At 40.2% G+C, this 26,716-nt stretch overlaps 1 protein-coding gene across 2 annotated transcripts in view; it reads left to right on the forward strand.

Annotated features, from left to right (window-relative positions):
- Positions 1 to 290: 290 nt before the first annotated feature.
- Positions 291 to 26,716, forward strand: part of ENTPD7 (ectonucleoside triphosphate diphosphohydrolase 7) — a 65,517-nt gene continuing 39,091 nt past the window's right edge. For both annotated transcript variants that reach the window (XM_003922308.4, XM_010333194.3), the window contains exons 1-5: positions 291 to 442; positions 721 to 823; positions 2,679 to 2,861; positions 19,940 to 20,145; positions 20,404 to 20,554. In XM_003922308.4, coding sequence (XP_003922357.1) covers positions 816 to 823; positions 2,679 to 2,861; positions 19,940 to 20,145; positions 20,404 to 20,554 — 548 coding nt within the window. In that variant the 5' untranslated portion in view covers positions 291 to 442; positions 721 to 815. The remainder of the gene's footprint in view (positions 443 to 720; positions 824 to 2,678; positions 2,862 to 19,939; positions 20,146 to 20,403; positions 20,555 to 26,716) is intronic.

Raw genomic sequence — 26,716 nt, forward strand, 5'->3', positions numbered from 1 at the left:
CTACTCTGTCCCGGGAACGGCCGCAGAGAAAGTAACCAGCCGAGAGTTCGCGCTCCCGAGAGAGTAGCGGGTGCAGAACCGCCCAGCGCCACGCACCTGTGCGCTCACCGCGAGCCCTGCGGGCGGAGCCTCCGTACGACGCCTTTCCGATTGGGCGCGGCTCGAAATCCCGGGGCGGGCATTAGAGGCGGAGCGCTCTAGGGGATTGGCCACCCCGGCGGACGGACGTGCTGCTGACGGAGCTGGTTCGCCCCCGGCTCGGCTCGTGGCGGGCCGGCCCTTCTCCGTGGGTACTCTGTCAGTCATTGGCTCCCTGCGGTTTCCTTGGGGACGTGGCGCCGCCGCGGGCCTGGGCTCTCCTTCCGGCTGGGCTGGGGGCCGCGGGAAGCAGCTCGGGACTGAGCCGAGCGGTGTCGAAGGAACCGGAGAGCCGCTTGATCCCGTGAGTGTGGGCGTGAGAGGGCTGTGGGACCCCGAGGGACGGGGAGAGGAAGCGGGACGCACACCCCGCCACCTGGGGACGACTGGTTCCTAGAGGACGGAGCTGGCCCACGAGAACGCCCCGCTCCCAGAATGCCCGGGTAGGGTCCCCTGGGCCTGAGGAACCAGAGCAGACCGAGTGAGAGCCTGGGGAGGAGGTGGGAACCGTGGGATTCCCGTGGTGGTCTCTCTCGTCTCGTGGGCTTAGTCGGACGGAAGCCTGAAGTCAAATCTTTCTAGGCTGCAGACGTAGGAGATGCCTGGAACAAGGAGGCCACCTTCTCAGGGCAAAAGAAAAAGAAGGTGACAGGCGTTGAGACCACTGAAGGGAACCCATGGCTAGGTAAGACTGCACACTTTCTCTCTGGTTGGGAGCACAGCGGAGGATGGCAGGCAGGTTGGGGGACCCCGGGAGGCTTTCAGAAGTGAGGTTTGCCCTGGAGCTGTACTTGGACTTTGTACCCTGGTCAGGTGGATGCAGAGACGATCAAAGTTGTATTCTTGTGAGGGCTGATAAAATAATAGTTTCCAGCCCATAGTCCAGGGGTGGTGGAGTGAGTCCGCTTGCTCAGCTCTGTGAAGTGCAAGGTTGTAACATTCTTTAAGATTTGCATCTGAGCTAGGTGAGGTGCCACCAGATTATACATATGCATAGTATAATGTATACTATGAGAAGGTTAAAGGAAGAGGTTTTTTGTTTTTTGTTTGCAATGAACTTTAAAAGCAGACAGACCGAGGTCCTATTGAATCAATATAGAACGTGAACTTCACAGATGAATACACTTATGCATACATTAGAATACCCTGAAGCTTTTAAAAAAGATTAATGTGGGCCGGGCGCTATGGCTCACGCCTGTAATCCCAGCACTTTGGGAGGCCGAGGCGGGTGGATCACGAGGTCAAGAGATCGAGACCATCACGGTCAACATGGTGAAACCCCGTCTCTACTAAAAATACAAAAAATTAGCTGGGCATGGTGGTACGTGCCTGTAATCCCAGCTACTCAGGAGGCTGAGGCAGGAGAATTGCCTGAACCCGGGAGGCGGAAGTTGCGGTGAGCCGAGATTGCACCATTGCACTCCAGCCTGGGTAACAAGAGCGAAACTCCGTCTCAAAAAAAAAAAAAAAAAAAAGATTAATGTGGAGGTACATGTACCAATAAGGGACAATTATCAAATAAAGTGGGGGAAAGATGCAGAACAGTAGGTATGGTGGACTACCATTTGTGTAAAACCAAGGGAATGGACACACACACACACACACACACACACACACACACAGAGAGAGAGAGAGAGAGAGAGAGAGACAGAGAGAGAATTGTAAATTTATTGGTGTATATGTATGCTTGTGTATCCGTAGAATATCCTTGGAAAAATACACAGCAACGGCCCCGCGCTGTGGCTCACGCCTGTAATCCCAGCACTTTGGGAGGGAGAGGCAGGTGGATCACCTGAGGTCAGGAGTTCGAGACCAGCCTGTCTCTATTAAAAATACAAAAATCAGCAGGGCGTGGTGGCAGGCACCTATAATCCCAGCTACTCAAAAGGCTGAGGGAAGAGAATCACTTGAATGCAGGAGGCAGAGGTTGCAGTGAGCCAAGGTCACACTACTGCACTCCAGCCTGGGCAACAGAGCAAGACTCCATCTCAAAAAAAAAAACAAAAAACAAAAAAAAAACCAAACCACACACAGCAACTGGGTAGCAATGGTTGTCTCTGAGATAGATTGTGGGGTCTGGGCAAGAGTCACTTTTCACTATGCAATATATCCTATTAAACTGTTTGATTGTCTTTTACTATGCACATGTGTAATCTGGTAAAACATTTTTAAAATCAGTTAAATAAATTTTCTGACCATCCTGTTTCTTACAACATTCTTTGTTGGGAATATTGTAGTTGTTCTGATTCTTCAATGTTATGAGGTTGCCCAGGGAGACTGATCTTTTCATTAATATGAGATTAAGTCTTTAAATTGCACTCAAAGGTGCAGTTTGGAAAAAGGGCAGATAAGGCTTTTCTGATTTATATAGTAGAAGCACCATGAACTTCTTCTAAAATTAAAGACTAAAAGAACATTTAGACTTCTGTTGGTATGGATTTTTGCCTTGGTTAGGGGGCCTTTTATGCAATTTAAAGATGATTTTTAAGCACTCAATTGTAGACATGTTTCAGACTTAACTAATGTTTGTCTAATTTCAGGATTAGTTTTTCCTACCTCTGCCCAGCCTCCTGGTACTTCACTGTGCCCACAGTGAGTCCATTTCTCCGTCAGCGGGTGGCATTCCTGGGACTCTTCTTCATATCCTGTCTCCTTTTACTTATGTTAATCATAGACTTTCGACATTGGAGTGCTTCATTACCACGAGATAAGCAATACGAAAGGTGAGTCAGCTTTAGATCACTTTGATCAGCTTTGGCACTGAAGTCATAAATATTTTCATAAACTGTTTAACACACTACTAACTTTGACCCTTTTGGGGGTTACTGTACTTTTGTTAGTAAAATTACATGCCATTGATTACCTAAAGAAGATCTTAAGCCCCATTTTGGCAATGCTTAGTTTTGGTACAGGAATACTGATAACGCATTTTAACCATGAAAGGCATCTTTCTGTTTTCTTGTTTTGGTGTGCTGAGACATTGTGTATATAAATGTTTAGGACTGTAATATACCTTTATGAATTGACCCCTTTATCATTATTAAATGATTCTTTTTATCCTTGATTATATACTTTGCTCTGAAATCTAGTCTGGTATTCGGACTTTCTTTTGATTAACATTAGCATGAAAGAGATTTTTTTCTATACTTTTAATTTTAGCCTATTTGTGTCTTTATATAAGTGGGCTTCTTATAGGCAGTGTTTGGTTGAGTCTTGTTTTTTATCTAATCTGACTATCTCTGTGGTTAATTGGAGTATCAGGCCGTTTACATTTAATCTAATTATTGAGTATGTTTAGTTTTAATCTTGCTATTTGTTTTTTGTTTGTCACATTTGTTCTTTTTCCCCTTTTCCCCTCTTCAATTGAATACAATTTTTTTTTTTTTTTTTGAGCTGGAGTTTTTTGCTCTTGTTACCCAGGCTGGAGTGCAATGGCACAATCTCGGCTCACCGCAACCTCCGCCTCCTGGGTTCAGGCAATTCTCCTGCCTCAGCCTCCTGAGTAGCTGGGATTACAGGCACGCACCACCATGCCCAGCTAATTTTTTGTATTTTTAGTAGAGACGGGGTTTCACCATGTTGACCAGGATGGTCTCAATCTCTTGACCTCGTGATCCACCCGCCTCGGCCTCCCAAAGTGCTGGGATTACAGGCTTGAGCCACCATGCCCGGCAATTGAGTACAATTTTTATGGTTCCATTTTATCTCTCACATTGGGATATTAGATACAACTTTTTCTCTTTTTTTAGCGGTTACTTTAGGGTTTATAGTGTCATCTTTAATTGTCACACTCTTCCTTCAAGTTATATTACTCCTCTTCACATCTAGAACAAGAACCTAAAAACAGTATACTTTCATTCCTCCCTTCCCCTGGGTCTTTGTGCTATTGTCATATTTTTTATTTCTACATGTTTTAAGTTCCACAATATATTGTTATTTTTGCATTAGATAGTCAATTATCTTTTGAAGAGGTTTTCAAAATAAGGAAAAAAAGCTTATATATTTAACCATATTGTTGCATGAAAGGGTGATATAAGCAAAGTGACCCTTGAATGCTGGAGGGACCAAGAAACCAGAGTCGGCAGGCAAATTGTTCATTGGTATTGATTGATTTATCGAGGGAACTTGCAGACAGGTGTTAGCCGACAGGTGGGTAGCTGCAAAACAGGTGTTACTTCACACTGTTATTCCCGACACCTGTGGAGACAGCTGTTAGTCCACACTGTTACTTCTGAGACCCAGGGCTTATATACTACAGGGAGATGGGGTATGCGCCCTGTGCAAGACAGTTAAAGACAGCCCTCCAGAACAGGCCAGAATGCTGCATGTTCCATATTTTATCATTTGTGTGCCAACACCAAGTTTGACGTGTTCTTACACTAGTAAATAAAGCAGGAATTGAGGCATTCACGAGACTGAAGCTAGTTAGAAGTCAATGTGGTGGGTTAGCATCCAAGATGGAGTCACTTTTGTCTGTATTTACCATTTATAGACAAAAATGGTTCATTCCTTTGTGTAGATCCATATTTCCATCTGGGTCCATATTTCCATATTTGCTTTTACTTCAGGAACATTCTTTAGCATTTCTAGTAGAGCAAATATGTGGGTGATGAATTCTTTCAACTTTTGTATGACTGAAAAAGTCCTTATTTTGCTTTCCTTTTTAAAGAATGTTCATTGGGTATAGAACTTTAGTTGATCATTTTTTCCTTTCATTACTTTAAAGATGACGCTTCACTGTCTTTTGGCTTGCATTCTTTGAGATGTCTCCTGTCTTTTTAATCTTTGTTCTTTTTGTATAGAATGTATCTTTTTCAGCTGGGTGCAGTGGCTCACACCTGTAATCCCAGCACTTTGGGAGGCTGATCACCTGAGATTGGGAGTTTGAGACTAGGCTGACCAATATGGAGAAACCCTGTCTATACTAAAAATACAAAATTAGCCAGGCGCGGTGGCGTATCCCTGTAATCCCAGCTACTTGCGAGGCTGAGGCTGGAAAATCACTTGAACCCGCGAGGCGGAGGTTGCAGCGAGCTGAGATTGTACCATTGTACTCCAGCCAGGGCAACAAGAGTGGAACTCCATCTCAAAAAAAAAAAAAAAAAAAAAAAAAAAGAATGTTTTATCTTTTCCCTCTGAATACTTCTCTCTCTCTTTTTTTTTTTGAGACGAAGTCTCCCTCTGTCACCCAGGCTTGAATAAGTGGTGGGATCTTGGCTCACTGCAAACTTTGCCTCCCAGGTTCAAGTGATTCTTCTGCCTCAGCCTCCCAAGTAACTCCACACCCGGCTAATTTTTGTATTTTTAGTGAAGACGAGGTTTCACCGTATTGGCCAGGCTGGTCTCGACCTCCTGACCTCGTGATCCACCTGCCTCAGCCTCCCAAAGTGCTAGGATTACAGGTGTGAGCCACTGTGCCCAGCCCTCTCCTATGAGTACTCTTAGAATTTTCTGTTTATCACTGGCTTTAAGCAATTTGACTGTGATGTACTTTGATGTTTTCTACATTCCCCGCCCCCCAATACTGTCTCTCTCATCTCCCAGGCTGGAGTGCAATATTGCAATCATAGCCCACTGCAGCCTCAATCTTCTGGGCTCAAGCTATTGTCCTGCCTCAGCCCCCTGAGTAAATGAGACTACAGGCATATGCCATCATACCTGGCTAATTTTTTTTATTTTTTGGTAGAGGTGAGGTCTCACTGTGTTGTTCAGGTTGATCTTAAACTGCTGGGCTCAACCTGTCCTCCCACCTCGGCCTCCCAAAGTCTTGGGATTACAGGAATGAGACACTGAGCCCGGCTTGCATGATTCTTGTGCTTGTGATTTGTTGACTATTGGATCTGTGGCTTTGTAATGTAATGTCTCAGAGCTCACTGTTACTCCATGAAAGGTTCTGTATATATTGTCACAAATGACCATTTGCCATTAAACTTCACTCAGGGCAGCCTCCGTGAGTCATTTAGGAGGCAAACATTTGTTGAGGGTTTGCTGTGTCCATGGCACTATGATAGCACTGGAATACAAAGATGACTAAACATAGGCCCTGAACTCAAGGAGTTCCTGATCTAGGTAGAGAGGCAGACATAAAGGAAAAATTATCTCCCAGTGAGATAATAGTTTATGTACAGTTGTATAGAATCAGGAGTGAAGGGTCAGGAATTATGTACAAGGTTAAGAATTAGGAACAAAGTTAAACATTAGAAATTAAAAAGAAGTTCTTGAGCAACCAAATTTGATATCACTAAGTTCATGTGCTAAAAGCGCCTGTACTTTACTGATGAGATAGACTCTCACATAAAGCCTGTTAGCTTTTATTTTACACACTGTTCCAATTTGCATGGTTCTCTCTTGTCTCAGAACACAGTAGATAACAGCAAATTGGAATGGTGGGTGCGGTGTGTTGTGAGATGTGGGCATATTATGACAATCAGCATCTTGACAGTGAAGCAGGAGAGAGGAAATTTAATAAAAATAGACTCAAGTCAAAATTTCTACATTTTTATAGTTGTAAACAGTTCTACATTTTGTTAAAACTGTTTTATTATATAGTCTAAAAATTTGTTAATTTTTTTTTTTTTTTTTTGAGACAGAGTCTTACTCTGTTGCCCAGGTTGGAGTGCAGTGGCATGATCTCAGCTCACTTCAACCTCCACCTTTAGGTTCAAGCAATTCTCAAGCTTAGCCTCCTGAGTAGCTGGGATTATATGTGCGCACCACTATGCCTGGCTAATTTTTGTATTTTTAGTAGAAACAGGATTTGCCTAGCTGGTCTCGAACTCCTGGCCTCATGTGATCCATCCACCTCAGCTTCCCAAAGTGCTGGGATTACAGGTGTGAGCCACCATGCCTGGCCATTAATGATAATTTTAAATTAGAGGTTTTCAACCTTTGTATATCTCAATCACTTGGGGACCTTTAAAAACATGCAAATAGTTGGGAATCTTCTTCAGGTGAATCTGATAGGCCACCTGGCTTAAGAAAAACTGTTCTAAGATTCAGTTACATTTACTTAAGATATTGTGATGTAAGAGAAAGAGTATTAATTTTAGAGTTAATCAGCCCATTATTTGCTAATTGGGTAATCTTGGGCAGGTTTCTTAATATCCTGGAATTTCATTTTATTTATATATAAAGTGAGTAAAAATAACTGTCTTGTAGTGATATAAGAAGAGTAAAGCATCTGGGAATGTCAGGTACATTGATTGACTAATCAAATGTCAGTCTATTATTATTTGAAATAATCTTGATTTTTCTGTTTTCCAATTCTCTTCTCTGCCCTGAAAATACACCCTGAAGATAATGGGCATTATAATCTCTATTTAAAATTTTGCTTTCATTTTGTTTTGGTGGCAGCTGCTGCTGCTTAAGTGCTGATGAGCACTACCTAATGATGAAATGATTAAGCAAGTAACTAGGAATCGGTAGAAACAATTACCGCTTAGTTTAACACCTTAAATTTTCAGACAAGTGTTTGTAGTTGTGATTTATTCTATTATATTTGTATATAGACACTTTTTTTCTGTTAAAATGTTCCTAATTCACACAGTGAAATTATATCAGTGTTTTGTGGTGTCCCTCTGAAAGTGTGCTGGCTTCCAGGAACCCACTTACATGTGTCTTTATGGGAACAAATTTGGAAACCTTTGATTAGGAAAATGTGCCTAGAGGAACACTATATTCATTCTTTATTTTATTTTATATAACCTTTTTATTTATTTATTTGTTTGTTTGTTTGTTTATTTTGGTAGGGACAGTCTCCCTCTGCTGCCCAGGCTGATCATGAACTCCTGGGCTCAAGCAATCAACCCACCTCGGCCTCTCAGAGTGCCGGGCTTACAGGTATAAGCCACTGTGCCAGGCCCATTCATTCTTTTTATTTATTTAATTTATTTATTTATTCATTGAGATTAAGTCTTGCTTTGTTGCCCAGGCTTGGAAGTGGTGTGATCTTGGCTCACTGCAACCTCTGCCTCCCAGGTTCAAGCAATTCTTCTGCGGCAGCCTCCCAAGTAGCTGGGAATACAGGCATGCATTACCACACCCAGCTAACATTTTGTATTTTTAATAGAGACGGGTTTCACCATATTGGCTAGGCTAGTCTTGAACTCCTGACCTCATGATCTGCCTGCCTGGGCTTCCTAAAGTATTGGAATTATAGGTGTGAGCCACCGTACCCAGCTCCATTCATTTTTTTTGTGGTCTTGATAAATGAGGCATTGCTTTAGTTAGAAATGATAGTCTCTCTTCCACATTGCATCTTTGTGTTTTAGTATGTATGAAAGCAGTTAATGTTTAAAAATATTTTAATTACTTTTGCATTGAAAACAGATTCCAATTTGAATTTTTTTCTAGCCATTGGTAGAATTTAGCATATCATTTCTCAGGGGATATTAAACAGGACTTTAGAAGCCTGTCAGGGGGTTTTCTCTCAGTTCCAGAACTAAAGACTTACATTTTTTTCTTTCTTTTCTTTTTTTTTTTTGAGGCGGAGTTTCGCTCTTATTACCCAGGCTGGAGTGCAATGGCGCGATCTTGGCTCACCGCAACCTCTGCCTCCTGGGTTCAGGCAATTCTCCTGCCTCAGCCTCCTGAGTAGCTGGGACTACAGGCACGTGCCACCATGCCCAGCTAATTTTTTGCATTTTTAGTAGAGACGGGGTTTCACCATGTGGACCAGGAAGGTCTCGATCTCTTGACCTCGTGATCCACCCGCCTCGGCCTCCCAAAGTGCTGGGATAACAGGCTTGAGCCTCCGTGCCCAGCCCTATTTTCAACATGTATCCATATTGTTTCTGGAAGGAGAAAGGAGGTTTGCATTAGAACTAGAATTTATTTGATACAAAAAAAGTAAATTTAGAGAGATGGGATGTCAATAAAGATAGAATCCAACTGCTGTGGTTTTTTATTTTAATAAACTTTTTTTAGAGCCATTTTAGTTTTACAGTTCATTTCAGCTGTAGGTGCAGAGATTTTCCACATATCCCCTGACCCTACACACACACAGCAGGGCTGTTTTTGAAAATAATACTTGTGTTAGATGTGTGTTTTTATCCACTATTTTTCTGGCATGTGTCACATAAGACATGCTCCAATACTTTCTTCAGACTTAATATATATCTTACATCCATTTATTCATTCATCTGTTCACTTACTCAACAAATACTGAGTGTCTACACTATAGTGTCATATAGGGTAGTCACCACCCACAAGTGGTTAATTAAATTTAAATTAGTTAAGATTAAATGAAACAAAATTAAGTTCCTCACTTGCACTGGGCACGTTTCAAATGCTCAGTGGCCACATTTGGATATATGAGAGTGCAGATAAAGTATTTTTATCATATCACAAAGTTCTATTGACAGTCCTAAGTGTACCATGTTTGAGGTTCTGCTGTGGATACTGGGTAATTGTTAAAATTTATTAATTTTTTGTACAGTCATGTGTTATATAATGATAGAGATATGTTCTGATAAATGCATCGTTAGGTGATTTCATTATTGTGTAAACATCATAGAGTACTTTCACAGGCTTAGATGGTCCACCTACTGCACACCTAGGTTGTATGATATATATGCTTCTAGCCTGCAAACCTGTACAAATGTTGCTGTACTGAATGCTGTAGGCAGCTGTAACACAATGGTAAGTATTTGTATATCTAAACATTATCTGAACATAGAAAAGGTATAATAAATATGGTATAAAAGGTAAATTGGGCCTGGTATGGTGGCTCAAGCCTACAATCCCAGTATTTTGGGGGGCCAAAGTGGGCAGATCTCTTGAGCCCAGTAATTCCAGACCAGCCTACATAACATGATGAAACCTCATCGCTACAGAAAAATTAAAAATGAGCTGGATGTGGTGGTGCATGCCTGTAGCCCCAGCTACTTGGGTGATGGAGTCGGGAGGATCACTTGAGCCCAGGAGGTCAAGGCTACAGTGAGCCATGATTGCTCTGTTGTACTCCAGCCTGGGCAACAGAGCAAGACTCTGTCTCAAAAAAAGAAAAGAAAAATTGTACACCTGTATGGGGCACTTACTGTGAATGGAGCTCATAGAACTGGAAGTTTCTCAGAATGAGTGGTGAGTGTGAAGGCCTAGGCCATTACCGTAGACTTTATAAACACTGTATGTTTAGGCTACACTAAATTTATTTTAAAATTATTAAAATTTTTTTCTTTCTTCAATAATAAATTAACCTTAACTTACTGTAACTTTTCTATTTTCTAAGCTTTTAAGTTTTTAAAACCTTTTTGACTGTTTTAAAACTTAAAATACAAACACATTGTACAACTGTACGAAAATATTTTCCTTATATTCTTATTTTACATGCTTTTTTCCATATATATATATTTATTGCACTTTAGGTTCTGGGGTACATGTGCAAAACATGAAGGATTGTTGCATAGGTACACACATGGCAATGCGGTTTGTTGCCTCCATACCCTCGTCACCTACATCTGGCATTTCTCCCCATGTTATCCCTCCCCAACCTCCTCCTACCCCCCTGCTGTCCCTCCCCTATTCCCCACTAACAGACCCCAGTGTGATACTCTCCTCCCTGTGTCCTTATGTTCTCATTGTTCGACACCCACCTGTGAGTGAGAACATGCAGGGTTTGATTTTCTGTTCTTGTGTCAGTTTGCTGAGAATGATGGTTTCCGGGTTCATCCATGTCCCTACAAAGGACACAAACCCATTGTTTTTTATGGCTGCATAGTATTCCATGGTGTATATGTGCCACATTTTCTCTGTCAAGTCTATCATTGATGGGCATTTGGGCTGGTTCCAAGTCTTTGCTATTGTAAACAGTGCTGCGATGAACATTTGTGTGCGTGTGTCCTTATAATAGAATGATTTATAATCCTTTGGATATATACCCAGTAATGGGATTGTTGGGTCAAATGGAATTTCTATTTCTAGGTCCTTGAGGAATTGCCACACTGTCTTCCACAATGGTTGAACTAATTTACACTCCCATCAACGGTGTATAAGTGTTCCTATTTCTCTATATCCTCTCTAGCATCTGCTGTCTCCGGATTTTTTAATGATCGCCATTCTAACTGGCGTGAGATGGTATCTCAATGTGGTTTTGATTTGCATTTCTCTAATGACCAGTGATGATGAGCATTTTTTCATGTTTGTTGGCCTCTAATATTTTTTCTTTTGAAAAGTGTTCATGTCCTTCACCCACTTTTGAATGGGTTTATTTGCTTTTTTCTTGTAAATATGTTTTAGTACTTTGTAGATTCTGGATATTAGTCCTTTGTCAGATGGGTAGATTGCAAGAATTTTTTCCCATTCTGCTGGTTGCCAGTTCACACTAATGATTGTTTCTTTTGCTGTGCAGAAGCTCTGGAGTTTAATTAGATCCCATTTGTCTATTTTGGCTTTTGTTGCCAGTGCTTTTGGTGTTTTAGTCTTGAAGTCCTTGCCTATGCCTATGTCCTGAATGGTTTTGCCTAGGTTTTCTTCTAGGGTTTTTATAGTGTTAGGTCTTATGTTTAAGTCTTTAATCCATCTGGAGTTAATTTTAGTGTAACGTGTCAGGAAGGGGTCCAGTTTCTGCTTTCTGCACATGGCTAGCCAGTTTTCACCACACCATTTGTTAAACAGGGAATCCTTTCCCTATAGCTTGCTTTTTGTCAGGTTTGTTTGTAGTTGTGTGGTGTTGCCTCTGAGGCCTCTGTTCTGTGCCATTGGTCTACATCTCTGTTTTGGTACCAGTACCATGCTGTTTTGATTACTGTAGCCTTGTAGTATTGTTTGAAGTCAGGTAGCGTGATGCCTCCAGCTTTGTTCTTTGAGGCCTCTGAGGCCTCTGTTCTGTGCCATTGGTCTACATCTCTGTTTTGGTACCAGTACCATGCTGTTTTGATTACTGTAGCCTTGTAGTATTGTTTGAAGTCAGGTAGCGTGATGCCTCCAGCTTTGTTCTTTTTGGTTATAATTGACTTGACTATGTGGACTCTCTTTTTGTTCCATATGAAGTTTAAGGTGGTTTTTTCCAGATCTGTGAAGAAGGTCATTGGTAGCTTGATGGGGATAGCGTTGAATCGATAAATTACTTTGGGCAGTATGGCCATTTTCACCGTATTGATTTTTCCTAACTATGAGCATGGAATTTTTCTCCATCTGTTTGTATAGGAATATTATCTTATAATCTTATGTGACCACTGTTGTGCATGTGGTTTGCTGTTGACTGAAACATCATTATGCAGTGCATGACTGTGTAAGAGGAACTTCTGGCATGTATATGTAGTATGCAAGATACTATGGTAAACTGTTCTTTAACGTTCTATTTAATACCTTTCCTTTTCCATGAGTAAAATTTTGTTTGGTTGAACTACTGTCTGAAGAATGTCTTTTGTAGCTATTGAAAGGTGGTGCCTTCATGTTCCTCTACCATTTGGAAATAACTGAATGAGAGTTTCTGTGTCAGCAACTGGCTCGGTACTGGCCTTCCATAGGTGTTTCAATTCTGTTTCAATAAAGCAAGTCAAAGAGAGGCATTACTTTTAGTTAAAATGCTCCTTAGCATATACAGATGAAGTTATTTGGTTCTTATGTGTAATAGAACAGAGATTTTTGATGGTGAAATTGAAAGCATTTATTCACATTTGTTTTTATTTTTTAGACAGGGTCTCACTCTATTTTCCAGGCTGGAGCGTAGTGGTGTGATCACGTCACTGCAGCCTTGGACTCCTGGGCTCAAGCCATCGTCCTGCCTCAGCCTTCCTAGTTTCAGGGATTACAGGTGCATGGTACTGTGCCTGGCTAAATTATTTTTTATTATTAGTTTTAGAGACAGGGGTCTCACTAGGTTGCCCAGGCTAGCCTTGAATACCTAACCTCAAGCAGTCCTTCCACCTTGGTCTACCAAAGTGCTGGGATTACAGACATGAGCCACTGTGTCTGTCCCACATTTATTCAGTTACTTGATCTTTTTTTTTTTTTTGGAAACAGGATCTCACTTTGTCACCCAAGTTGGAGTGCATTGGTGCAATCATAGCTCACTACAGCCTCAACCTCCCAGGCTTAAGCAATTCTCTCACCTCAGTCCCCCAAGCAGCAGAAATCAAAGGCACACGCCACCATACCCGATTAAGTTTTATATTCTTTGTAAAGATGGGGTTTTGCCATGTTGCTCAGGCAGTTCTTGAATTCCTAAGTTCAAGCAAGCCACCCACCTTGGCCTCCCAAAGTGCTGGCTCATAGGTGTGAGCCACCATACCCAGCCCATTTATTTGGTCTTAATGGTGTTTGTAGTGTTTTGAGCAGGACTTTCAATTATAGATGTTCCTGACTGCTCTGATTAATCTTGTTAGGAGGTAAGCAGTAACCTTACAAAATGCTTTTCTGGGAATGTACTGCTATCATCAGTCATGCACAGCTACTTTAACTGTAATGTCATTATATTTGGTTCTGAGCTTTGAACAGAGTTGAAGAGTATGATGACATTCAGCAAATAATTAATAGCCCCATACTTATGGGGGCTACTTCAATTGACTTTTGTCCGATCGCTGAGCTCTGTTTGAACTCTAAAGTGGTATAATTAGTTTTGATTTTGTAAGCTAGGTAATGGTTTTCTCAGTTGCAGCTCTAATGGTGTTAATGCTTTTAGGATAATGGCAGTGAAAAGCCATTGTCTTCCAGTTTTACCTTGGGTGATGTATTTGTGGGTAACTTTCTTTTCATTGACTCAGCAGTGACTAGAAGGAAATCATGTTTCTCAAACAGAGGGTGTGTGTGTGTGGGTATGGTATTGGGGTGAGTATGTGTGATGGTGAATCAAACCTCTTTCCCAAAGCTTTTGAGACTTTTCTCTTGGGCTTTTGGTCCTCTTTAGAGATTGGCTAGTGTGGCATCAGCAAAACAGGATGGTCCAGCAATGCAAGTAATTGACCATGATGGCTAAAGGCAGGACTACAAATTATATATGACAAAAAAGAAACTATATGAAAAAATGCAGAGAAGGTCTGGTGATCCATTCATGTTAGGAGCCTAGACAGAGGAAGGCTCTGGATGGTTGAAAGTGTAAGAAGCCTGATTAGGTCGTAAGAGGTCAGAGTTCCAGAAAAAGGTAATATGGTTACTGCCCAGAGGGGAAAACTGTTGTTCAATTATTTGTTTGTATGTAAAATAAGAAATATGGGGCCGGGCGCAGTGGCTCAAGCCTGTAATCCCAGCACTTTGGGAGGCTGAGGCGGGTGGATCACGAGGTCAAGAGATCGAGACCATCACGGTCAACATGGTGAAACCCCATCTCTACTAAAAATACTAAAAATTAGCTGGGCATGGTGGCGCGTGCCTGTAATCCCAGCTACTCAGGAGGCTGAGGCAGGAGAATTGCCTGAACCCAGGAGGCGGAGGTTGCGGTGAGCCGAGATCGCACCATTGCACTCCAGCCTGGGTAACGAGTGAAACTCTGTCTTAAAAAAAAAAAAAAAAAAAAAAAAGAGAAAAGAAATATGGAGACTTTACACTGCACAAATGGTATTTAGGCTTATCTTCCTCTCTAGTGATCTAACATCAGCTGACATTTTAGCCATCTTTCAAAGCACGAAGACTTCCAAAGATAAGTTGCACCAAAACTGGAGCCATAAAATTGCTTATTTTGGCAGGAATCAGAGGATAACAAGATACTTTGTTTGGAAAGCAATTAAAACTTTGTAAGAAAGAGACCAGTTGATTTTGAGTACAGCTGTACAAAGACATGGAGGAGTTAACAGACCAACAGCTCCATTTTGTGAGCTCTAGGATCAAACCAATCAATATTGTTTGATACATGTTTTGGGCAGAAATATGAGAAGCACTGTGGCAATATCAAGGTACTGTAGAAAAGATAACTGTTCTTAAGAAACTTATAGTCTCAACAGAAAGGTAGAGCAAGGAAATATGAAAGAAATCTTAGGGGCTCATACTGAAATATAAACAAACTTCTTAAAGGGAATATTGACGTCCACATTTTAGAACAGAAGGAAGAGGCCTTTTCAAATCATTGTGGATACTATCAGATTCAGCAATGTTGAGTAGAGTCTTCTGAAGAACTGAGAAGCCATGTCCAAGGAGATGGGAGAGGGGAAGGAGTAGGCAGAGAAGCAGGTGGATGTTAAAGAGGAAAGGAAGGTTGTATTAGAGCAGCGGTTCTCAGAGTCTTTAGTAGCTCTTGGAGGGTCTCTGAGACCCTTTCGGGAGTCAGTGAGAGTAAAACTATTTTTAAAATACTAAGATGTTATTTTGACTTTTAAAACTATGGTTCAAAACATAAAATTTACCATTTTTAAGCATACAGTCCTTAGTATTAAGTATATTTACATTGTTGTAAAATAGATCTCCAGAATTTTTTCATCTTGCAGATCATAACTCTACCCATTAACCAACTTTCCTTTTCTCTCTTTGAAGCCAGCTGCTGGTAACTACCATTAAATTTTCTCTTTCTACTTTAGATACCTCATATAGGTGGAATCATATACAGTACTTGCCTTTTTGTGCCTGGCTTATTTACTCAGCATCATATCCTGAAGTTTCATCTGTGTTGTAACATGTGACAGGATTTCCTCCTTTTTAACATGGAATAATATTTCATTGTATGTATATACCACACTGTGGATCCATTCATCTGTTGATGGACATTTGGGTTGCTTCCATCTCTTGACTGTTGTCATGTTATTTGCCTTTTCACTGAGTTAATTGATACTTGCTTTGATGGTGCAAAAGCAATGGCAGGTAAAACTGCTAATAATGCTTCAGCACAAATCAAGATAGAGGCATCACATGGTACTAGTAGTTACTATATTCTTCATTGCCACACAATTGCATTGGAAGAAAATATTTCCACTTATGAATATCTTTTTAATATTCTAAGTGATGAAAGGGGAAATAGGCATTAAGCACTTCTGCTGTATACTGAAGTTGTCTAGGGTAAAAGCACTTGGGCAGTTTTTTGAATTATAAGGTAAACCCTGCTGCTTTTATCGTGGAACACTATTTTACTTAAAAGAATGACTGCCAGAAAAGCTATGGTTTCAGACTTGGGTATTTTATAGACATTTCCTTGAATATGAATGAAGTAAATCTGCTTCATGAAAAATAGTTTTCAATATTTATTGCCAATGTTAAAATTTGAACTTCCAAATGAAAATTAGTATTTTGGAAAACTATATCTGCTACTGTGAATTGGATAGCTTCCCAATACTTAAAACACTTTTTGAGTAAGATTGGCGGTAATATTAATGAATGTGTGTGTGTGTGTTTTTTTTAAGTATTGTAGAATGAAATGTGTCAATGTTAGGAATATTTGCATAACTCAGTGAACCAATATTTTCTAATATATGATGTTATGAAATCATGCTTGGATAAAAGCCATTCAAAGTACATGATAAACCTATGGATTTTAATATAACAGAGTATGAAAGGTTTTTAGATAGGGTTTTAGATTCCAATTGCAACTAATCTTTAAGAAACCCTACTGGTTGAGTTTTAGTATACTATCAAAGAAGAATATTCATAATCTGAAAGGGCTGTTTAATAATCCTCCTGTTTCCAACAGTATGTCTGTGTGAGGCTGAATTTTCATACAAATGCTTCAACCAAAACAACATATCGTAACAGATTGGATATGGAAGTAAATGCAAGAATCTACGGTCTTCTTTTAGTTTGGCTACTGAAGATATTTGCAAAATTATAAAACAATGCCACTCTTCTATTTTTTTGTTTTAGAAGATATGTGTATTTTCATAAAAATATATTAATATGTAATATATTTGTTTTCTTTAAATGCAGTGATAAATATTTAACATTTTTATGTTTTATTTTCGAATATAGTAAATGCATATAGATATAACCTATGTCTACAAAAGCTCTCTGGGGCTCAATAAGTTTTAAGATTATAAGGGAGTCTTAAGGCCCCCAAATTTGAGAACAAATGCACTAGAGAAAAGTTATTTATTATGCATAGGGGATGGGATCCAAAATCTTGCAAGAGACAAGCAGAGTGGGTGGTTTTCAGAGAAGGAAAGCAGGAAGATTTTGTGAAGCATATGAAATAGAAAGATTGCTATGATAGGAAATGAAAAGTCACTTTGGAATGGGGGTGGATTATCTTGCCTGTTTCTTTTTTATCTGTGGCCTCTTGTGAGGTCAGTATTTGCAAGAGTTCTATGACTTGAACCCAGACTTTTGCCCAGCTCTCAGGTGATATAAATGAGCTGTTACTAGTTGATTGGTGGATTCTAGCCCAGTTCAGCCCAGTGATCTGATTAGAATGGGAAGGTATGTGGTGAAATGGAATCTTTAGGATTGGAAACTTTCTGTTATGTAACAGATTTTTACCATCTGCTTCATTTCCCTCAACTGACTACCATTTCAGATCCAGAAAAAAAGTTCTACCTACCCCTACTCTCAGTAATAATTGACAACATTACATTGAAGCTCAATTCCATGTTCTTCTCTTAAAAAAAAAAATGCACTTTGCATTGTAGTGTAGAAAAGGTACTCTACTTTTTGATTTCAGAATTATTTCTACATGTTCTTTTCATCAAGTTTGCTTTTTTGCCCAGATAAGGAACTGTGTTGTCTGTATAAAAATGTGACATCACCAGTAAACACTGGCTAAATTGATTTCAGGAGTGTGATGTGTGGTTTATTGTTCTGATTGGAGGTGGGTTTACTGTGAAGCTAATGATACCTATACCTTAAAGCCCCTCACTTAAATGAGCTTTTTTTTTTTTTTCTATTTGTAATGCTGAATCTTGTTTTTAAAAGAAGGCTTTCCAAATTCTGTTGGCTTCAGACATCACAAAAACTGATTCTGAGGGGTTCTGAGTAAGAGCCTTGGAGATCTAGGAGTTGGCTTTAAAAACAATGTTGGATGTGCGGGGCAGGTATCTTTTAAAGAAGGGAATTCAGCTATAGTGCTTGAAAAGATCACAGCTTTACTCTCAGGGGATTTATTTAGATAATGATTAGCTCAGTCTATAGTAACCCCAAAATTTTAAAGAATTTAGTTGACAAGATGTTAATGCCCACCATGCAGTATGTATTCTTAGCCCCAATAAAGAGCTTTTCTTTTCTGGATAATAAACTAAAAGTCCTTCTCATTGGGCTCTGCTTCAAGTGAAGCCTGTGAAGAGAATTCAGCAATGTTTCTATTTTTCAGACCCTTGATTATGAGGGAATTTTAATATTAAAGCCTCAGTGCTCAGGTTTTGTTTGTTTTTGTTTTTGTTTTTGAGATGGAGAGATGGAGTCTTGCTCTGTCACCCAGGCTAGAGTGCTATGGCACGATCTTGGCTCACTGCAGCCTCTGCCTCTTGGGTTGAAGTGATTCTCCTGCTTCTTACTCCCAAGGAGCTGGGATTACAGGTGTCTGTCACCATGCCAGGCTACTTTTTGTATTTTTAGTAGAGACGGTGTTTCAACATGTTACCCAGGCTGGTCTCAAACTCCTAACCTCAGAAAATCTGCCTGCCTTGGCCTCCCAAAGTGCTGGGATTACAGGCGTGAGCCACTGCACATAAGTTAAGTGCTCAGAAGTATTTTAATCAACTCTTAGTCTTTTTCATTTTCTGAACTTTTAAGCCTTTTTCCTCAGAGAGTTTTCTACTATTTGCTTTCCCAATAATTATTCTGTTAACAGCAGCAGCAGCACAGTTCTGCTACATGTATGATCTCTGTGAGGGTAGATAACCTTCACTCTCCTTATTTTACAAATGAGGAAACAGTCTGAGAGAAGTTTATTAACTTGCCGAAGGTCACACAGCATAGAAAGCAGTAGAGCTGAGATTCAAACCTTGATGTGTTTGATGGAACACCTTTACTTGTTTTATCTTCCTGATGTCAGCCAGCCAAATATCTTGGAATGAGAATCTGAAAAAATCCCAACATGAAATACTAATGTCCTGGGACCAAGAAGCATTTTTTAAAAGTAGAGTTTATTTTTTAAACTTGATGGTAGGTATACAGGCATTTGTTTTATTGTTATTCTTTATACCCTATACATATTTTATGAACATTCTTTTTATATTTATAAAATATTTTTAAAGATTATAGAAAATAATACTGTTTTTATGAAGTACATTTTTAGTTAATGTAATTCTAGCAATATAGATACAAAATAAAAAGCAGAAAAGCAAAACCAAAAAGCCCAATAAAAAATATCACCACCCAGGCAAGGAGCAGTGGCTCACGCCTGTAATCCCAGCACTTTGGGAGACTGAGGCAGGAGAATCGCTTGAATTTGGGTGGCAGAGGTTGCAGTGAGCTGAGATCGCATCACTGTGTTCCAGCCTGGGTGACAGGGTAAGACTCTCTCTCAAAAAAAAAAAAAAGAAATCACCACCCAGAAACACATTCAATGAGAATATCATTCCACAATATTCTGGATGTAGCTGTACAGAAAGGAAAGATAGAAAAGAAGTGATTAAGATTGTCTCAGTTATCTAGTGGGCATAACAAGCTACCCCAAAACTTTGTGGCATGTAACAAAAACCAGTTATTTATTCAGGCCTGCAAGCTCTAATGCTTGAAGAAAGATTGCTACCTCAGCCAGTTTCAGAGCTGCCCCCACACTTGGGGACATCTTTCAGTCATCTAATTTCAGTGGCCTCTAGGCAAGTGAACCAGCTGTTTCAGGCACATCAGTATATATGTCAGTATTACTTCATTCATTAGTTAGGACTGGTAGTCTCATGTGCTTGGCACATGTAGGCACTTAATGAAGATTATGAACAGATGAAGTAAGTGAGGGTGCCTTTCATGGGCCTGACTCCTTAGCACTGATTTCTCTTTTTGCCTAACTTAGGTATTTGGCTCGAGTAGGGGAGCTTGAAGCTACTGATACTGAAGACCCAAATCTGAATTATGGACTCGTTGTTGACTGTGGCAGCAGTGGTTCCCGGATTTTTGTTTATTTCTGGCCAAGACATAACGGGAACCCCCATGACTTGCTGGACATCAAACAGATGAGAGATCGCAACAGCCAACCAGTGGTTAAAAAAATCAAGCCAGGTACTAATTAGAATATATTTTGTTGTCAATCTCTTTTAAAACATGAAAGGGGAAAGAGTAAAAGCAAAAAGCAAGCTACCTTTTTTTTCTTGAGAGTCTGGCTAATGGGAGGGATATTTCATTCATTGTCACCCCCTACCTCTCAAATAAATAAATGTTTAGGACCTTAAGGAGACCCTACTAGGGTATCAGTTTCCTGAGTCTTAGGTGATCTGCTTTTTAAAGAAAGTTGTTTTTTTGTTTTTGTTTAAACTCAAGGAATCTCTGCAATGGCAGACACTCCAGAGCATGCCAGTGATTACCTTCGTCCTCTGTTGAGCTTTGCTGCTGCTCATGTGCCTGTGAAGAAGCACAAGGAGACCCCCCTTTACATCCTCTGCACAGCAGGCATGAGGCTTCTCCCAGAGAGGTGAGATGCAGGGTGCAGGAAACATAGGAAAACGGTGGCACAAGAGATGAAAGGCCAGTTTCCTGCACTGTCCTCTGTGGTTCCCTGGTCTATACCCCTATACCCAATTATGACACAATCAGTCATTCCCAACTTCATGTCATTTGCTGCTTTGGGATTGGTATCTATCTGGGGTGACTGTAGTGATTCTTAGTTTGGATTGAGGGTTGGGAGTAGTGGTGATGGTAGTAGATTTGGATCATCAGGTACATAGAGAACATAATTACAGAATGAATTAGGATGAGGGTCACCTGATGACCTGGATACCTAGGGACTAGTTGGAGAGCTCTGGTAGGAACACTACCTTCTCTGTTCTTCTGCCTGGAACCCTGGAAATAACTGGGGAGTTCCTCTTCTTGCTGCTACTGCAAAGCTCAGTCTCCATTGCCTTAGGCCAGTTTTCTCAACCCCAGCCAGTCACATTTTCCACTTGACCTTGGCAGTTCAGCTTGACATCTTGCCCCCTGATCCCTCTTCCTGCATTAAAGGAAGAGGAACAGAAGGCTGTATTTAGGCCAGACCCCTTCTTGTTAGTGATTTCTCTCCCTTGGTACTGCCTTGATCCATCCATACTTATATAGGCCTGGGGTAAAAGTGAGGTCCCTGAACTTTTTTAAAAAATGATTTTTATTTTATTGTGGTGAGAACATTTGACATGAGATCTGCCCTTTAACTAGATTTTTTTTTTTTTAAGTGAGCTCCCTGAACTTTTTAAAAAAATGATTTTTATTTTATTGTGGTAAGAACATTTGACACGAGATCTACCCTTTAACTAGATTTTTTTTTTTTTTTTTGGAGACAGGGTCTGCTCTGTTGCCCAGGCTGGAGGGCAGTGGTACGTGCGATCATGGCTCACTGCAACTTCTGCCTCCCAGGCTCAAGATGTCCTCCCAGCTTAACTTCCTAAGTAGCTGGGACTACAGGTGTGCCCCATCACACCCAGCTAATTTTTGTGGAGTCAGGGTTTCACCATGTTGCCCAGGCTGGTCTCGAACTCCTGGGCTCAAGTGATCCGCTTGCCTCAGCCTCCCAATGTGCTGGAATTAGAAGCGTCAGCCATCACGCTCGGCCCAACAAATTTTTAAGTCTTCAACACATTATTGTTGACTGTGTGTACAGTATTGTACAGTGGATCTTCAGTGCTTACTCATCTTGCTTAAATAAAATTTTGTGCCCGTTTATTTCCCTTAGCATATTGTCCTTAGTGTTCATCCACATTGTCACATACTGTAAAATGCTCTTTTTTTAAAAAAAAGTATAAATAGTGTTCCACTCTGTGTATATACCATGTTTTCTTTACATATTCATCTGTCAGTGAACATTTAGGTTGTTTCCACATCTTGGCTATTGTAAATAATGCTTCAGCGAACATGGGAGTGCTCACATCTTTTTGAGATCTTGATTTCAAATCTTCGGGATAATAGCCAGAAGTAGGATTGCTAGATCATATGATAGTTTAATTTCTATTAATTTTTTTGAGACAGAGTCTTACTCTGTTGCCCAGGCTGGAGTGCAGTGGCATAATCTAGGCTCACTGCAACTTCCATCTCCCAGGCTCAAGTGAGTCTCCCACCTCAGCCTCCAGAGTAGCTGGGACCACAGGCATGTGCCACCATGCCTGGTTAATTTTTTGTATTTTTTGTAGAGATAGGGGTCTTGCCATGTTGCCCAGGCTCTTCTCGAAGTCCTGGGCTCAAGCATTCTGTGCATCTTAGCCTCCCAAAGTGCTGAATTACAGGTATGAGCCACTGCACCTGGCCTCTATTTTTAATTTTTTGAGGAAAAATACTGTTTTGCAGAGCTGCTGTGCCATTTTGCACTCCTTCCCATTTCTCCACAGCCCTGCCAACACCTGCTGTCTTTTGTCTTTTGGATAACAGCCATCCGGACAGGTGTGAGGTGATATGTCACTGTGGTTTTGATTTGTATTTTCCTGATGACTAGAGATGTTAAGCAACTTTCCATACTCCCATTGGCCATTTATATGAATAGAGAAATGTCTATTCAAGTCTTTAGCCCATTTTTACATTGTTATTAGTGTTTTTTATTTGTTTTTGAGACAGTCTCACTCTGTCACCAGGTGCCAGGCTGGAGTGCAATGGCATGATCTCAGCTCACTGCAACCTCTGCCTCCTGGGTACAAGCAATTCTCCTGCCTCAGCCTCTCGAGTAGCTGGGACAACAGGTGTACACCACCACGCCCAGCTAACGTTTGTATTTTAAGTAGAGACAAGGTTTTACCATGTTCGCCAGTATGGTCTCGATCTCTTGACCTCATGATCTGCCCACCTCGGCCTCCCAAAGTGCTGGGATTACAGGCATCAGCCACTGCGCCCAGCTGGTTATTAGTGTTTTTACTGTTGAGCTGTAGGAGTTTCTTAAATGTTTTGCAGATTAATCCCTTACTAAATATATAGTTCGCAAATATTTTATCCCATTCTTTAGCTTGCCTTTTCACCCTGTTGATTGTTTCCTTTACTGTACAGAACTTTTTGGTTTGATATAGTCTCGTTGATTTTTTGTTGCCTGTGCTTTTGGTTTCATATCAATGAGACCACTGCCAACCTTAACTTTAGAATTCATTCTCCTCGAATGTTCATAGTCTCATAGGCATCAAGTATTTCCTTATTAGCTTAAATACTTTCCCTTGGTCAACAGCAGTTCTTTTTCTACAATGTTTAAATTTTATAGTTGGCTTTCTTTACTTAAAACAACAAACAACGAAAACCTCAGCCATATATATAGGGCTTCACTGCTTACATCAGCCATGCAGACAACATAACATAGTAACAGCAATGCTTCTTTCAGTGGACTTTTTTTTTTTTTTTTTTTTTTTTTACAGTTACTGGTTTACTGTCAAGAATAAGACTATATAGCCATTGTCAACACAAGAGACTTTTTTTTTTTGAGCCAGAGTGTCACTCTGTCACCCAGGCTGAAGTGCAGTGGTGTGATCTAAGCTCACTGCAACCTCCACCTCTTGGATTCAAGCAGTTCACCTGCCTCAGCCTCCCAAGTAGCTGGGATTACAGGTGCCTGCCACCGTGCCTGGCTAATTTTTTGTCTTACTAGAGATGGAGTTTCATCATGTTGGCCAGGCTGATTCAGAACTTCTGACCTCAGGTGATCCACCTGCCTCGGCCTTTCAAAGTGCAGGGATTACAAGTGTGAGCCACTGCACTCAGCTAACACGAGAGGTTTTTTAGTTCCTTATTACCCCGTACATTTTGGTCTTTAAAAAATTTATTTTGTTTTTACTTATTTTTAAAACTAAACTTTAAATATTGTAACTGCAACCTTACCTCATTAAAGGAAATCTTAAAAATGAACAAAACCAAACAATATGACTTACAACCCTGCTACCCCATCAAAATTGTTTCATGTTGTTGTATTTCCTTCTCTCTGTTCACATATATGTAAAGTTCACAAAGTTGAAATCATACTGGACATGCAATTAAGAATTTTTATTTGACATAGGTGATATTGTTCAAAAATTTTAGAAACCGTGGGAAGAGTATAGACGGCACAAGAGCAGGTGCCACATCGTAAGGCCTATGAAAGGCCAAGGAAAGGGGAGGGAGGCCAGAGAAAAAGCTGACTTCGAGGTTAAAAAGGCAGAATTGACCAGCTGAGCTGGGCAGAGGAACCTGCTTGGTAGCTTGGCTACCGTTAGTGTGTTTTGAGCAAAAGAGACTGTTGCCTCACCTCCTGGTACTGCTCAGCATTACCCCTGTCAAAGAAGTTTCCATCCAAACAAAACCCACTGTGGAGCTCCACCTTATTTGTCTAAGATGTTGTCATTGTGGAAACTCTGAATACTAGTATTTATTGCGTTTGAATAATTTTTAAAGAAATTTGCCTCTTTTCTCTCTCTTTCAACTTGTTTTCTGGTAACCTCTCTAAATAATGCATACATCTGTTCTGGGCTTATAAAATCATTGCTGCCTCAAGTCCAAGCTAGTTGTTGGCATAAATGTGACTATCAGTATAAGAACCTGTTTTGTATGATTAATGCTTTGCTAATTTATTAGCATTTGTAAGCAGATTCAAAATAGGGTTGAATTACTTAGACTATATTTTGAATTTATTAACATTTGGTTTTATTTCTTTGCCAAAGGCCTGAACTAATAGACTTTTTTCTACTTCCCTTTTATTTTGTAGTTAAAAAAAATACCTTGAAAAATTACAGCATAATACAAGGTGGTGTTTCATAAAATAATAATTTTTATTTTAGGAAATTGCACATGTGTATAAAAGTAAACAGTGCAGGCCGGGCGCGGTGGCTCAAGCCTGTAATCCCAGCACTTTGGGAGGCCGAGGCGGGTGGATCACAAGGTCGAGAGATCGAGACCATCCTGGTCAACATGGTGAAACCCCGTCTCTACTAAAAATACAAAAAAATTAGCTGGGCATGGTGGCGCGTGCCTGTAATCCCAGCTACTCAGGAGGCTGAGGCAGGAGAATTGCCTGAGCCCAGGAGGCGGAGGTTGCGGTGAGCCGAGATCGCGCCATTGCACTCCAGCCTGGGTAACAAGAGCGAAACTCCGTCTCAAAAAAAAAAAAAAAAAAAAAAAGTAAACAGTGCAGTGAATCCCCATTTACCCACCACCCAGCTTTAACAATTATCAACATTTTGCCATTATAAAAGTATTTTAAAGAAACCATATTGAATTTTAGAAAATGAAAGTTTTATCCTGTCCCTATGTATACATGAATGATTTGAGTTTTTTTTTTTTTTTTTTTTAACATAAATGGAGTCACATTATACTGTTTTGTAAAATATATTGGACATCTTTTATCTTTTCATGTCTATATATGTAGATATAAATTGACTTCATTTCCTTTAACATCTGTATAGTATTACATTACATGGCTGTGCCTTAAGTATTCAATTAATCCCTGTGGTATGGTATTGCCAGTTTTTTATTGTTATACATAATTTTTATTGTTACAAATAATGCTGCAATATTTCTCTTTATTTTCTTGTCTGATGATTTTTTTGGAATTAATTTCTAAAAGTATAACAGCTGGATCAAAGGTCAAATACATTGAAAAATGTGGAAACACAGTCCTGGATTGCCCTTTAGAAAGGTTGTACTAGTAATTTATTTATTTGTTTGTTAGAGATGGAGTCTCCCTCTATTGCCCGGGCTGGAGTGCAGTGGCATGATCTCGACTTACTGCAACCTTCACTTTCTGGGTTCAAGCGATTCTCCTGCCTCAGCCTTCTAAGTAACTGGGATTACAGGCACCCACCACCATGCCTGGCTAATTTTTGTATTTTCGGTAGAGATGGGGTTTTACCATGTTTGACCAGGCTGGTCTCAAACTCCTGACCTCGGGTGATCCACCTGCTTTGGCCTCCCAAAGTGCTGGGATTACAGGCATGAGCCACTGCACCCGGCTTGTACTAGTAATTTACATAACTAACAACAACGTATATTGGTGCCCATTCTTCCATATCATTGCCAAAACCAGCAAGCCCTCTCTTTGAGGAGTTTAGAAGCATATCCAATAGGGAGAGAAGAATACCCCCTCTTGGTCCCTGTGTGAAATTCTTATTGCAAGAATTTAATATGTGTAACAATGAACTTTTTAAGAAACTGTTCTTGACATTATATTGGAAGATTATTACTTCAAAGTAGATCTTCACTTTGAATTGCTAACAACATTCTTCACCAAGTCATACTGACACCTGTCTGAGCCAGTAGAATATTTTTGTAATGAATAATTTTTTAAATCCAAGATAGTTTATGTTAACTAACATTTTCTCTAGATTCATATTATTACTTCTAGGTGTGTTTCTTTGCTTTCCTTTGCTTCATAATATTGATTACATACTTAAAATGTTAGAGGAAAGATAACTCTATAGATGTGAAGTTTCATATGTTTTCCCCAAATGGGAAATGTTATGTCCTCTGGATTTTGATCCTGACCTAGGGTTTTCAAATCATAAGTTTTTACAATGAAAAAAAATCAACGCTTGAAATATGGAAAAGGAGATTAAAAAGTTAATTGTGGCTGGGCGCAGTGGCTCACGTCTGTAATCCCAGCACTTTGGGAGGCTGAGGTGGGTGGATCACCTGAGGTCAGGAGTTCAAGACCAGCCTGACCAACATGGTG

Source organism: Saimiri boliviensis, chromosome 12 (genome assembly GCF_048565385.1).
Source record: "Saimiri boliviensis isolate mSaiBol1 chromosome 12, mSaiBol1.pri, whole genome shotgun sequence".
NCBI classification, from domain to species: Eukaryota; Metazoa; Chordata; class Mammalia; order Primates; family Cebidae; genus Saimiri; species Saimiri boliviensis.